The sequence below is a fragment of the Charadrius vociferus genome, unplaced genomic scaffold (assembly GCF_000708025.1).
Source record: "Charadrius vociferus isolate BGI_N301 unplaced genomic scaffold, ASM70802v2 scaffold151, whole genome shotgun sequence".
In the NCBI taxonomy this organism is placed as follows: domain Eukaryota; kingdom Metazoa; phylum Chordata; class Aves; order Charadriiformes; family Charadriidae; genus Charadrius; species Charadrius vociferus.
In genome coordinates, this window is record NW_009646933.1 from 280,158 (window position 1) to 292,919 (window position 12,762).

The window sequence follows — 12,762 nt, forward strand, 5'->3', positions numbered from 1 at the left end:
CATGTATCCTTGAGAGAAATCCTTAAAAGGGGACTAGGTAGAAGGATGTACAGTGGAAAACAGAACAAAGGGAGGGAAAACCACAGAAAAATTAATAACCATAAGTAAATACTTTAGCTAGAATGCAATATTCTTTTCCTTATTTTAATTATATTTAAAGCAGTCACGGAATAGTCTCTGCACCGGTGACTTCAATGTATGTAACCTTTTTGTACAGTGATTTGAGATTTCGCCTTTACTCTTTTTTCCTCTCCTGCCCCACCCAAAAAACAGAAATCCTTCTGAACACTGAGTGTGACATTAAGATTTGGGTATAGACCTCCAACAATTCAGGGGTTTGCATCTAGGTTCTTGTTTTGGGACTGTGATGCAGTATACAAACAGGCAGTGAAATTTAAAAGAGAAAAGACCAAATCAATATGTTCTTCCATATTTAAAACAGAAAAGAAAATTAAAAAAAAAAAAAAAGAGAGAAAAAAAAAAGCAGTCAATGCCTAAAACTGATTCCAGAGTCCTTCATGTCCTCAGATCCAGTATTTTTTGATTTCATGCTCTTTTATAGATGTCTGTGAGACTTAGATCCAGATTGGGTATCGGACTTGGTGCCTCCTCTTAATGTTCAGGGTCAAATCTTGGCTATTTGATGAGGACAGAGTCAGTCTGGAGCAATGTTTCACATATATTTGCCTGCCAAAATTCTACTCTCAGCCAGCACAGAGGAATGGCAGTAGGAATCCCAGCAGCTCCTCCTGTGCCACGTCAGTAGCCTGAGTGCATTGAGCCAATGGCATTTGGTCATACTTGCAGAACCATGTGTGGTACAATGCTGCCCATCCTTATTCCAGTGGGACCCACATCTCACTGCACTCATCAAGACAGAATGGCTCTTCCTAGTAAATCAACTCTGTTGTACCAGTGGGACACGCCACTTTACAGCAGCAGGGAATATGGCAAGTGAAACGAATTGTTAAAAAATGTGAAATACGTTTTTTGGGTGCCAAGAATGAGGAGGAATTCTTGGGATGAATGCAGAACTGAGGTGTGTCTAGGGATGGAAATGATTCCAGGGGAAGAGAGAAGAGACTCTGAACAGTGATATTTATTACGCTGGGATATAGCATCCCAGAGGAAGGGGTTGAAGACACATTGCAGGAATTGTTTAACACCAGATTGGACAAAACACTGGAGGATATAGAGAGGATATATAGTCACAGGTTTTTAAGGCTAGAAAGAGCCATTGTGATCACTTAGTCAAACCTCCTGCATGACTCATACCAGGGAATTTGTCTCAATGTATTCCTGTTACAAGTCCAATAGCTGTCATGCACTAATGCATATCGGTTAGAAAAACACCCAACCTTGATTTAAAGGCAACTTCTGGTAATAGAGAAGCCATTGCTATGATAAGCTGTTCTCATGATTATTTAAATTCCCTATTAAAAATGTGGGCTGTGTTTCTCATCTCTGTTTTCCTGCCTTCTGCTTCAAACCCTGTATCTGTCTGTGAAACTGAAGGACCTTCTGTGGCACTCTTATCCCCATGTATTTTTAGTCCCTTTGATGCGTATCTCAGGTGCTTATAACACCAGGTTGACCTGTGCTTTAGCTGATCTCCCTCTCTCTCCTCAAGTAGATCTTGGAATCGCTTATCTTCTGCCAACCCTTCCAATGCCAGTCCTTCAGATTAAGTTACATTTTGAAAAGAAAAAGGCGTAACTTTGCTCCCTTAGCTATGCAAAAATGCATTTTGATGTCTGAAATGTGTACTGCTTGCTTCTGATCTACCCTGTGTGCCAAGCTGCTTGGATAGAGGACTGTATCTTCGATGTCAGTATTTTTATAGAGTTACTCAACTCAAGCACACAGTCAGCACTTAAGAGGAAGCAATAACAGGGCTGGGAATGGTTTTGCTTCGTCAACATGTATAGAGCAAAGAAATGTACTTAGGTGAGTTACTAGAACAAGGGCAATTAAAAGGGCAATGCTGTGAAGTGCTGGCGGTACTGCACGATCGCTCTGTCTAGTCTCGATGTCTCCACTCCTAAGGGAAGCATGTGCACAGAAATCACTGAATTTCTGCACAGGTTCAAGAATTTAAGGTTTTTTCCAGGCCAGATCTTCAGCATAGGATAAGCTAAATCCTCACCCAGGAAAGCTACAAGCTTTACTGTTCTGGATGCTAATCCCAGGCCTGAATTTGTATTAAAAGGCTTTCCACCTGCCTATTCAACTGCATGGGTGAAAGACTGGGGACTCAATAAGCTGAATTTTACCCTGATTTCTCAGGTGAGAAGCTAGAGAAGTTTGGGAGGTCATTTACACACAAAGCAGTGCTTGGAGTGTTTTGCAAGCCCTTTTCTAGAATACTGTTCCCTACTCTCTCTTTTTCTGGTCCATGCTGCTGTTGATTTATGTGTGTAGAAGCCAAACCTAAACTTGGTCAGGGCCTTTAGGTAATGTTGCTGCACCTTAATAAAACTGCAGTTAGCCTGGTGCTGTTGTTGTGAAAATGACTGAGAAAGTCTTGAAAGTATAAAAACAAGGGACAATTAAATCTTGGGTTCAGCTCCCAAATGAATTTCCACTGGAGATTCACACTTAATAAAATACAGAAAATTGCATTTTATTTTGGTACATAAATACTGGTAGTGGGAGACTGTGGCATTTAGAAGAGAGAATCGCTCCACCAGAAAACTCACTTCAGCAAAATGATACAGTCCAGTTGAGCCCTTTTTATGATCTGAGAAATGGCTGTTTTTATAGCACACTAAATAAAACCTGCTATTCGAGCTGGAGGTTTATTAGTAAAGGTGATTTTGCTGTAGCTGGGGAGGGAGGGGAGGATGGAGAGATGAGGGATGAACTTCAAAGCAGAGATACATGTCATTCAGAAAATGGCACAGCGATGCCCCAAAAATGTGGTGTCACTCATCATCACCTCACCTAGGATTACCACAGAAATTTTTGTTGTTGTCGTTCCAAAATATTATTGCTAAGCCTGGTTAAATTTCCCCTAGTGGGAAAGCTTTTGTTATGGATGTGGTGGGGAGCCTGCAAAACCTTTCGGGTGGAAGAAGCATCTATCTGCAGGGAGCCGAATCCAGGGGATGGTAAAATTAGTCCCTACAGGAGAGCACTCAGGTTTAGCCAGGGCAGCTTGTACTGTTGCTGCTACCCCAAATCATCACTGTTACAATCTTGAAAGAGGACTTGCAGGTGGGCATGAGCATCCTCATAACACATGTCCATGCTGCAGGTGTCCCAATGCAGTGCTGGGTGTCTTTCTCCAAACCTGCCTTCCTTAGGGGTGTAGACAAAAATCACCTGATTGAGGACTAAAGACCTCAGCAACTGTGTCACAGGAGCATCACCTCTAGTCTAGAAACAGAGACATCTGCCATGCTTTTGACATCTTCAACATGTGCAGTAAATTTCACCCATTAGGGTTGCTGCCAGTTCTAGGAAAAACAGGAGAAGGATAACTTTTTATCTGCCAACAGTGGTGAAAATAGGCACAGGTTTTGCTGAGTCGGGGATGGTAAAGCTTCTGAAACTCCACCTCTCCCATAGCCCTTTGCAAATGGGGCAGGTTTCACTGCATGCCTTCTGGGGCAAGTAGAATGACTGCATGCAGTGCAAGGGAATATGAGTGTACTCCTGTTCCCTTCCATCAGAAGATAATTATTTTACTAGTGAAAACAAAGGAGAATCCTGCTTGGGAGTCTGATCTGAGACCAGCTGTTTGACAGAGTCCAGAATGCATCCCGTCTCTGGGTGGTACACCCTACACCATTTCTAGCTTTGCACAGAATGCAGTGACTTTTCAGTATGTAACCGGTGGAGCCAGAAATTCATCACGTATGACCTCTTTAGGCAGATTTTCCAAAGCGAATGAACCTCCCACGCTTTCCTGCAGGTCACTGAAGTTCATCCTTTCAGGGTGAATTTGTTGAAGGCAGAGGCGGTGCTTTCTCTGGATTCATGGTACAGGACTCTGATCTTAATGCAGGGAGGTGGGGAGACACTGTATGTTTGATGTCTCCCACAAATTTTCATGATCTTTAACCCATCTGCCACAGTTAGATGTTCTGACAGATTTCTGGACTTTTTGCTAATGCTGTTGCACATGCAATACTTCATGCTAGACCTTAGCTGCAATCAGGATGCTTTGAAAGAATTAATCTGGCGGTCAGTAACTGCTAAATGAGGTGCATGCTAAAAGAATGATGAGCTAACTGACTGGAGCTCACAGCTTTTATGAGCTTTTCTAAATGCCTGTTTTCAGGTGAATTCAGCATCTCCTTGACATTTAAGGACTCAATTTATAATCAAATTATTTAACTCTAGTGGAAAGAATCAGTGGCCTCAATGGAAAAGTCATTTATATTTCCCCCACCCCTTGGAAAAAAACAAGTATTCAGGGTAAAACTGCAATTCCTATACCAAGTGAAGGGTAAAAGAAATCTTTCAATGCAAATTAAGCACTGCAGGCTTTTAAAAATTATAGCAGAAACACAGAGCACAGCTGCTCACATCCTTATTTCCAATTTAGTAATCTGAGACGTGTCGAAGCATTAACATCCCAGACAACACCACAAGCCTTTCAGAGGTGAATACCCCTTACTGCTCACGTTTCTGCAGGTCCCAGTCCATCTTGGTATCCTGCTGTTTGATTTTTGGCCAAGTTACTACGTTGTCCTCAACAGCTAGAAATTACAGAGCAAAGTGGAAGCGCAGGGTGAGATAGAATCCTGGACTTGGAACATTGTAGTTACACACTGGGAAGAGTAGGTCAAGCTCCATGGGACTAAACCACTTCCAAAAGGGATGGAAGTATGTTTTATATATGAATAACAAAGCCTTAATATCACTGCTGCTGTTAAGTTCATTAGCAAGGGGTTTGGACAAATGAAAGCATGCAACTTAGCAAAGGCGTCTTGCTCTGCGAGCCCTGGCTTCATGGGTGTAGTGTCTGAAACGGTCACTTAAAAATCTTTGCACTGGCTTGAGGCCAAACAAGGACCTAACCAGGGTTATCTCACCAGATGAATGGGCAAAATTGTATGAGTGTCATTGTAGTCCACCTTATCTGGTGCCCAATTGTTCTCTCCCAGCTGCCTAAACTGAGGTGGCAAACTGTGTTTTGCTTAAACGTGATATTTAAACTGTATTGTTATGTCGGTGGTGATGGGCTATTTGTTGGAGATGACAGAAAAATCCCATTGTTTAGAGTTTTCCCAGACTCGGTGCTTAATACAAAGCCCTGAAAAGAGCAAGGTTGTTTAAACATTTGATAAAGAAAATATGTGCAGATATGGGTCTATGCCACTAGTAAGGAGCAGATCAGCCCCCAGCACAAAATCCTACTTTTATAAATTCACCATGTCGTTGCAATTTGCCTAAATAAAAGCCTCAGTCCCTGCATGTGGAAAATGGAAATGTCTGAAATCCAGCAGAAGGTTGAAATAGTGTGCAAATCATCCAGTTTAAAGCTAGTAGCAAAATTAATTTGGAATAAGTTTGGAATTTCTTAATTATTAAGCAATTCATGACACTTTACCAGGAATGCATGAAGAATTACAATTTGCAAACCACGTGAGCCTCTTTGGAACCTTCAGTAATCTCTGTGCATTTCTTTATCTTTTCCTTAAGGATAAGTGCTTTAGATAGGTGTTCTCAAAACAATTAGGATACAAAAGCCCAAACTTCAGTTTCTCTGTATTGACACAATTACACAAATACCGCAGGGAAAGACAGAGCTACATAGCAATGGGAGTGCAAATCTGAAAGGACTTCCAGCAGCTTCGGTGAAGATCCTCCTGATTTGCAAGACTTGCACCACAGTCTGTGATGTTTGTGTTCAGTGAATGGACACAAACAGGTGATGCTTTGCTTTTAATTAACCTACTCCCACCCCATGCTGTGTCTTGCTCTCAAGAAATCCCCCTGTAGCTTCATGTTAATTCCTGCCTCTCTCTCTGTGTCTAATGAATGATCCCCGCTCCTGTGAGTGTGGTGGTGTTTGGGCTTTGTACCATTGAAGATTCAGGGAGCTGGGGAAGGAGTTCACTCTGGGAGTGATAAATTTGATCTGGAAAATCACCCTTCTTTGGGGTGACAATGGTGAATTTTATATTAGTGCCTGCTGACGTGTTTTTCATTAGTATTTTAATTGGAATTAAAGTTTTGAGCAAAATTCCATGGGGTTTCTCAGAAGATACTACTGCTCTTTACACTTCCAGCAAGTGTCATATGCTGGTTTGTGATCCCTCCTCCCTCGTTAGAGTCACTGAGGACCTAAAGGCCTTCCTGAAACCATTTCAGACACTTGCTATTACGAACTGACTAGACTTGATCACAGACCCCTCCTATAAATTGATCACATCTCATGTCAACGACCACTCAAGCCACCAGGTCAGATTTACATTCCCCTGAACCTGGTGTCTCCTCCGCTTGGCATCTTTCATCTACAGAGTAATGCTGCCCAGGAAGGCTCAGTGCACTCACCAAATAGATGAAATATCTCCAACCTGTAGTTCTGATTAGAGCCTTCGAGTGAGCAGTTTGCAGCTGTCCCATTGGGACACAAGACGAAACGTTCAATTTTAAGTAAAAGCATGAGCTGAGCCAAGATTATTTATTCATGTGTCAGAGCTAGAAATCTCAGTTTTTTCTGCCTCTTGAAGGGTTTTCTTCTCCAGTAACATGTTTTCATGTGTGTCTAGGAAGCAGAAACTGAAGAGAATGCTTTTTCAAGAGGAACAAATCACCTGGCGCTTCTCCAGGTTTAGAAGCTCCTTGTGAAGGACCAAAACAAGTTTGTTTCTTTAGAAAGCAGGGGCCCATTGCATTATCCACTTAACCTCAGTCTCACCAGATTTATTCATTCAGTCTCAAAAAATTCAGGTTGGCCTTTTGCTAGGCACCAAACATCTGTTTTCAGCAGTCTGGAGTACTTTTGAGTATAAGTTTAAGTTAAAGCAGGTATGAACTCAGGCCTGCCTTTGCTCTACGTTGTCTGGTTACAAGGAAGGTCCACTTTGCATGCAGTATTACTGCTGTGGCAGAGTGCTGTGCCTGATCTAATATCCTTCTCAGCATGGGTTGGAGACAACACCTGGTGACCCAGCATCCAGCCAATCCAGCTGGCAAACAGAGCAAATGTCCATATACGTCCAGGCAGTCACAGCCTCATCCCACAGATTTCCGATGAGATGCCATGGCTTACAAGTTCTGAGACCACACAGAGGTGTTATACGTTGTTTTGATGAGATTTGTTCTCACTGGAGAGGCAGGGGTGGCCCTGAGATAAAAGCAAGCACTTCCCAAGACTCTGATTCTATGTGACATTATTCGTTTAGGAAAGCCTTTCCTCCTTTTCTTTTCTTTTTTTTTTTTTTTTTAATTTTATTTCCAGCTTATGAAGAAGATAACAAAGGATGGTATGTCCCCAGAGCACACTCTGATGTGTCACTATGGATGCCAATCCCCACAGACACTCCCGATGTTATTAATTTTTAAAACAAACTTGCTGATTGAGGTTCTGACTGGCTTTAAATTGTCTCTACAAGGAGACTGTGTACTAATTAACCCATAGAAACAATCAATGATTTACCTTTTTCAAGTTTCAGGTTGATTAGAATATGAAAATGAAGAGTACAATGGTGCAGATGTTTTAAAATCACAGCAGACAGCAATTAGTGACATGGGAACCAGCTGCTTATCTCTCCAGATAAAGCCTCTTAATAGGGAATTACACTTGAGGAGCCATTACACAGATGGATCTGCGAATGATTTAAAGAGGGGGCGTTGTAGTATTAACTTTGATTTGCAAGCCAGATTCTTGACAAGCTGTATGTGTGTTACCTCTACAAAAAGGTGCGTCTGGAGAAGGGGGGAGTACCATCTCCCACAAGCAATCAGATTTTTTTTGGGTGATGGGTTTCTCTAATTGCATATTTTATCATTATTATTTTTAGTTATATTCATTTTTATTTGGATTTTATTTTTCTTCTCTAAGCTTTTGATTTTGTTGCTGGCATCTCCTCCCACTGTTTGCTTTGGGACTGGAAGCAGCGTGTGGATCTAGAGAGAAGCTCAGGCGGGGGAATGGGGAGGCAGTGTGAGTAGTTAAATGAAAAGAGTCCCCAGGGGATGGATTCTGCTGCTGGGTACTGCTTGCAGAGTAGGGTGCCACTCAGCATGGGACTGATACAGTCTCATTCTCTCAGTTGCAAGGGCTGCATGCCAGAATAAAACTGTAAAGAGGAGTAATCATATCTGCAGGTGCAGGGTTGCACAGGTCTGGTGAGGCAGGTGTAAACACGCAGTCCCACCTCCTCTGCGCTCTGGCCAGAGCTCTTCAGTTGCCAGTATATGGTATGTATCCTGCTCATAGGTCTACCCACCACTGCCAAAGCTGAGGGCTGAACCTCATGAGTTTGGCATTATAATTGTACACCACTAATAAGAGGATTCAAACTTTATTTTTTCTAGTCTAACATTTAGCATGTGCTGGATCTGTTGCTCAAACTTCTTTACAGTCACAAAAACAGTTAGCTTCTTTATGTGTATTTTACTTTCCTTAAAGGAAAGATAGGATTACCCACTAACCACATCCAGTAAACTGAATATCAAGAGAAATATTGACCAAGTCTGGTGAGATGTGATAAAATTGCATGGGTTAAGGAGTGCTTCTGCTTTCACAAAAGAAGAAGGAGCTGAGTCCTAGCAGAATAGCTAGCTTCTGAGGAAAATCCCATTTAATGAAAGGGCAAACTACAAATAGAGGCGGGCTCTGAAGTTTGAAGTATTTTTAAGATCTTATAAACCAAAAAGTAAACAAAGGTAAATCTTCCTGTTTTCATGAAAAAGCCTACTATTCTTGATGCCAATCTCGTCCATGCTGCCATAGGAACTCTGTTTAAGACAACAGCCCATTGCCAAGACCTATGGAGCTGCAGTATATTGAATGCTTACTGTTTAATAAAGTCATGAATTTCTGCAAAAGGCATCAAGATACAGGTTTTTGAAGAGCTCTGTTTGCCCTCACCCTATTGAAAGCTGTGGCATACTCCACCAGCTCAGCAGAAGGTTAGGTTAGCTGAGCTGGGGCTTGTCGGCTTCTTAGGGTGATGCTCACCCAGCAAGGAAAATTGAAGCCTAAACATTAGGACCAATAGGATCAGACAGCAACTCAGATTGATACACAGGAAATAAAATACACTTGGCTGCATAACTTTCAACTGATTTACCAGTGCTTTTAAGTAAACAGTCCCCACGTATCCATTGCAGCCAGTGAAACCCAACCTGATGCAGCCAAATAATCTCCGGTTGCCAAGCCGCAGAAGAATTATTTTGGACTTGTCTGGCAAGGGAGAGCAAATAGTAAATGCTATGCTGGAAGAAGCTGCATTAGGAAACCCAGTGGACTGTTATGTGCTTGGGCAGATATATAGTTTTGACATCCAGCTTAGGAAATGGAGTCCCCTGATCCTGCAGACTGGTCATTTTTTGAAGGCCTATGGAAATCAGAGCGCTTATCCGCGTGATTAAATGCCTCTGGAGTTGGCACCTTTGATGACATAGGCATCTCTTTCTCATGAATTGTAAGATAGATGTTGTGGTGGCCTGCGGTGCTAGAGTAATGACAAGGCTATCATTAGGGATGTGTTGGGAGTTGCATCATTATTTTATAATGTGCAGGCTGAGGAAATGAGGCTGGAGGAGCCAAGTGATATATCAGCATTCATCGCGGATATATAGCTGGCCTCTCAGTTCTGAGCCCTTATTAACTACCTTAAAATATAGATTATTGCTCCTTTTAAACTAGAGATCTCTGTGTGTGCAGTGGACTTGAAGGGACCAGGGTGTTGCCAGTGTGTGATATTTTCACTCACTGCTGCAACCCTCTTTCCTTTTTTTTTTTTCTTTAACTTTTTTTTCTTTGAGATGAAATTTTTCAGGTCATTTAGTTTCACAGCTCAGCATTTTGGAAATAAAGTAGGTGTCAGGAATTGCTTTGATTGCATCCATGAAACCAGGATCTGTGCCGAAACAGCTTGACCCTGCCTCAGTGTCAGTCCTGGGGGCCAGGAGAGGCCTCAGCCCATCATTTCCAGGGCTTTTCCAAGTCACAAACCATGGCACCTCGGGAAGATTATGTTTCTTGGGAGTGGAGGGCAGCCACCTCCAGCCCACTGGGACTTCACCAGGAGATGGCAACATCCCGCACACCTCCTCATGCCCAGCTAACAGCACACCCGGCCTGTTGGCCTGGCGGGCAGGAGAAGCCCCAAACAGCTGAGGTAAAATGAAGCTCAGGAGCTTTGACATAACTTTAAAAAAGGTTTAAATAAAATCAAACTATCCAACTTTAGGGCCCGTGCCACTGATTTCCTTTCAACCCCTCCCTGGCCTCATCCCAAGGACATGGACGCGGGTGGGCTTCTTTTTCCAAAGGAGGGCACCGGTGGCGTGGGTCGTGGCTGCTGCAATACTGTGTGGCTCGCACGTGGGAGGCCGATAAGAGGAGGAGGAGGAGGAGGATCTGATTCAATCCCCGAGGGCTGTTTATGCTTTCGGCTCTTTTCTCAGGCTGAAGAAACCGGGTGTCGCTCGCCCGCGACATCTGCAGCTCCACCGCAGCTGCGTGCTTTCATTTTCTCACTCCACAATTCCTGGAAATCTCTGCTTTCCCTGAGCATGGCTGGTCCATGTGCATGACAGCTGAACTATCCACAGGATTTAGGAGTCCCTGATTACTCCTCAGACGATGGACCAGAACAGCTTCACTGTTCCAGAAAAGCCACATGCCCATTTTCACATGCACAAGAAGGATATCTCAACCTCAATTTGCCAATAACATGTATGTTTACTGGTGACTAAATAATGCTCCATGGGCTTGGGGGTGTTTAGCACCTTTCAAATCCCTCTGAAGTTGCTCAGAACTGGGGCACCTCGTTTTCCAGCTCAAAACCATCTTATACTGATGGCCTCCTTGCCCCCAAACCTCTTTTGTAAACACCCTGAATGGGTATCTAATGTAATGCTGCTGATAGAAACTTAATTGTAACAGGGTGTTTGCAGAAACATGAGACACTTCCCAGTTGTTTTCTATTGTTCTTTCCTTGGTTACACATTTATTTTAAGTCTCTCATTTATTTGGCATTCAGAACAGTGTCATTACAGTTTGCTAAGAACAGTTGTTTGCAGTACTAGGTGTACAAAATCAGTTGCACAGTTTGATCCAGACCTTTGCAAAAAAAGCTCTTAAATGTAGCAGAAGAAAAAAAAATGGGTAGAAGAGTTCACTTAAAAAAAAAATAAATTATTTTTTGGTTTTAGGAGATATTTCACAAGGTTACAGCTGTAACAAACAATTTCTTCAGCTGAAGAAGGCCCACCAAGAAAAAAAGTAGACTTTCTTTTGCTCTGTAACAGTCTTCAGCATAATTTTGCCCTTACTGTAACCTCTGCAGCTTGAAGAGCTGCTGTCGGATTAGAAATCATATTGAAAATATCTCTTACCAACATTGCAAATGGCAGATTATTAAAATGGAAAGGGAGTAATGCAAATCTTGAACCCGCCAAGTGTGCCTCAAATACTTGATGCTAAGCATATGATTTTAAGCACTAAGTTGGTGGGGATGACTTCTGTGTGGAAATTTAAGCAAGCAAATCTTTGCAGATTCTGGCTTCATAGGGAAGTGGACCCATGGGTTTTCCTCCTGTTTGTTATAACTTCCGAGGTAATTTTGCATTTTTCTTGTTTACAACAGTAAGCTTAATTGCCGTTGTTGAGCATCAAGTTCTGTGAGGGATTATTTTTTAGGAAAAAGGGATTCTCACCAGGAGGGTGAGTTGCACCATCCATCCATTGAAAGGGAATATTTTACTTGTGTTTTAAATTAAAAATCAATAGAATATGTTTCCTTAGCAATTTAGCCTTTATAGAAATATTTCCATTGTTTTTAGAATGGGAAAACAAAACAAAACTTTACAGTGCGTGAATCTAAATGTAAATTTGGCTCAAGTATAAGAATACTTTATAAAGACTTCTAACCCTTACAAGGACATTGGTTAAGAAGAGTTGTCATTCACTGTACAAATAAAGAGCTGCAGCCAGTGGTTATGAATGGACTCATAAACTAATTTTTTTTCCTATTTATTTTCTTCTACCTTCCAGGTTTATGACAGGCCTCAAAAACATTCTGCTCTGCACTATGATCCAGGCCTCCAACAAGACTTCACCGGTGACACCTTAAAATCAAAGCACCAGCAGAAAAGTAGCAACCAGAACCATCTTGACTGGTCAGCAGGCTCCAATACTGGATCCACTTCTCAAAGTTGCTTCATCAACACAGAACCCAGTCGAGAAGCAGTTAGTGCCACCAAGGTCCCTGCTCCGGAGCCAGGAGTTTCCTTCAGCAAATCCCAAGCAAAGAAGTCCTGCACCAGCAGCACGTGGGGGCAGCTGTCAACCAGTAGTAAAGAGCTTGCCACTTGCAGTGCAGTCCCATCACCCAACAACATCAGCACGACTGCCCAGCCAAGCAGCGCCTCCGAGTGCAATGGACTTTTGCCTCTCAGTGATCAAGAGGGAGCTGTGCAGCTGGAGGCCTCCGATCAGCCCGCTGGGAGTACAAAGAAGAAGTCCAGCAAAAAAGATTTGATAAGTCAAACCATCCAAACCGCAGACATCGAATGGGTGAAGAGTGCTCAGAAAGCATTTGACAGCAAATCCCATGACAGCATGGAAGG

At 42.5% G+C, this 12,762-nt stretch overlaps 1 protein-coding gene across 1 annotated transcript in view; it reads left to right on the forward strand.

Annotated features, from left to right (window-relative positions):
- The window catches only part of LOC104295048 (SET-binding protein-like), a 259,088-nt gene that overhangs the window by 155,946 nt on the left and 90,380 nt on the right, over positions 1 to 12,762 (forward strand). The window contains 1 exon segment of the mRNA XM_009894750.1: positions 12,188 to 12,761. Coding sequence (XP_009893052.1) covers positions 12,188 to 12,761 — 574 coding nt within the window.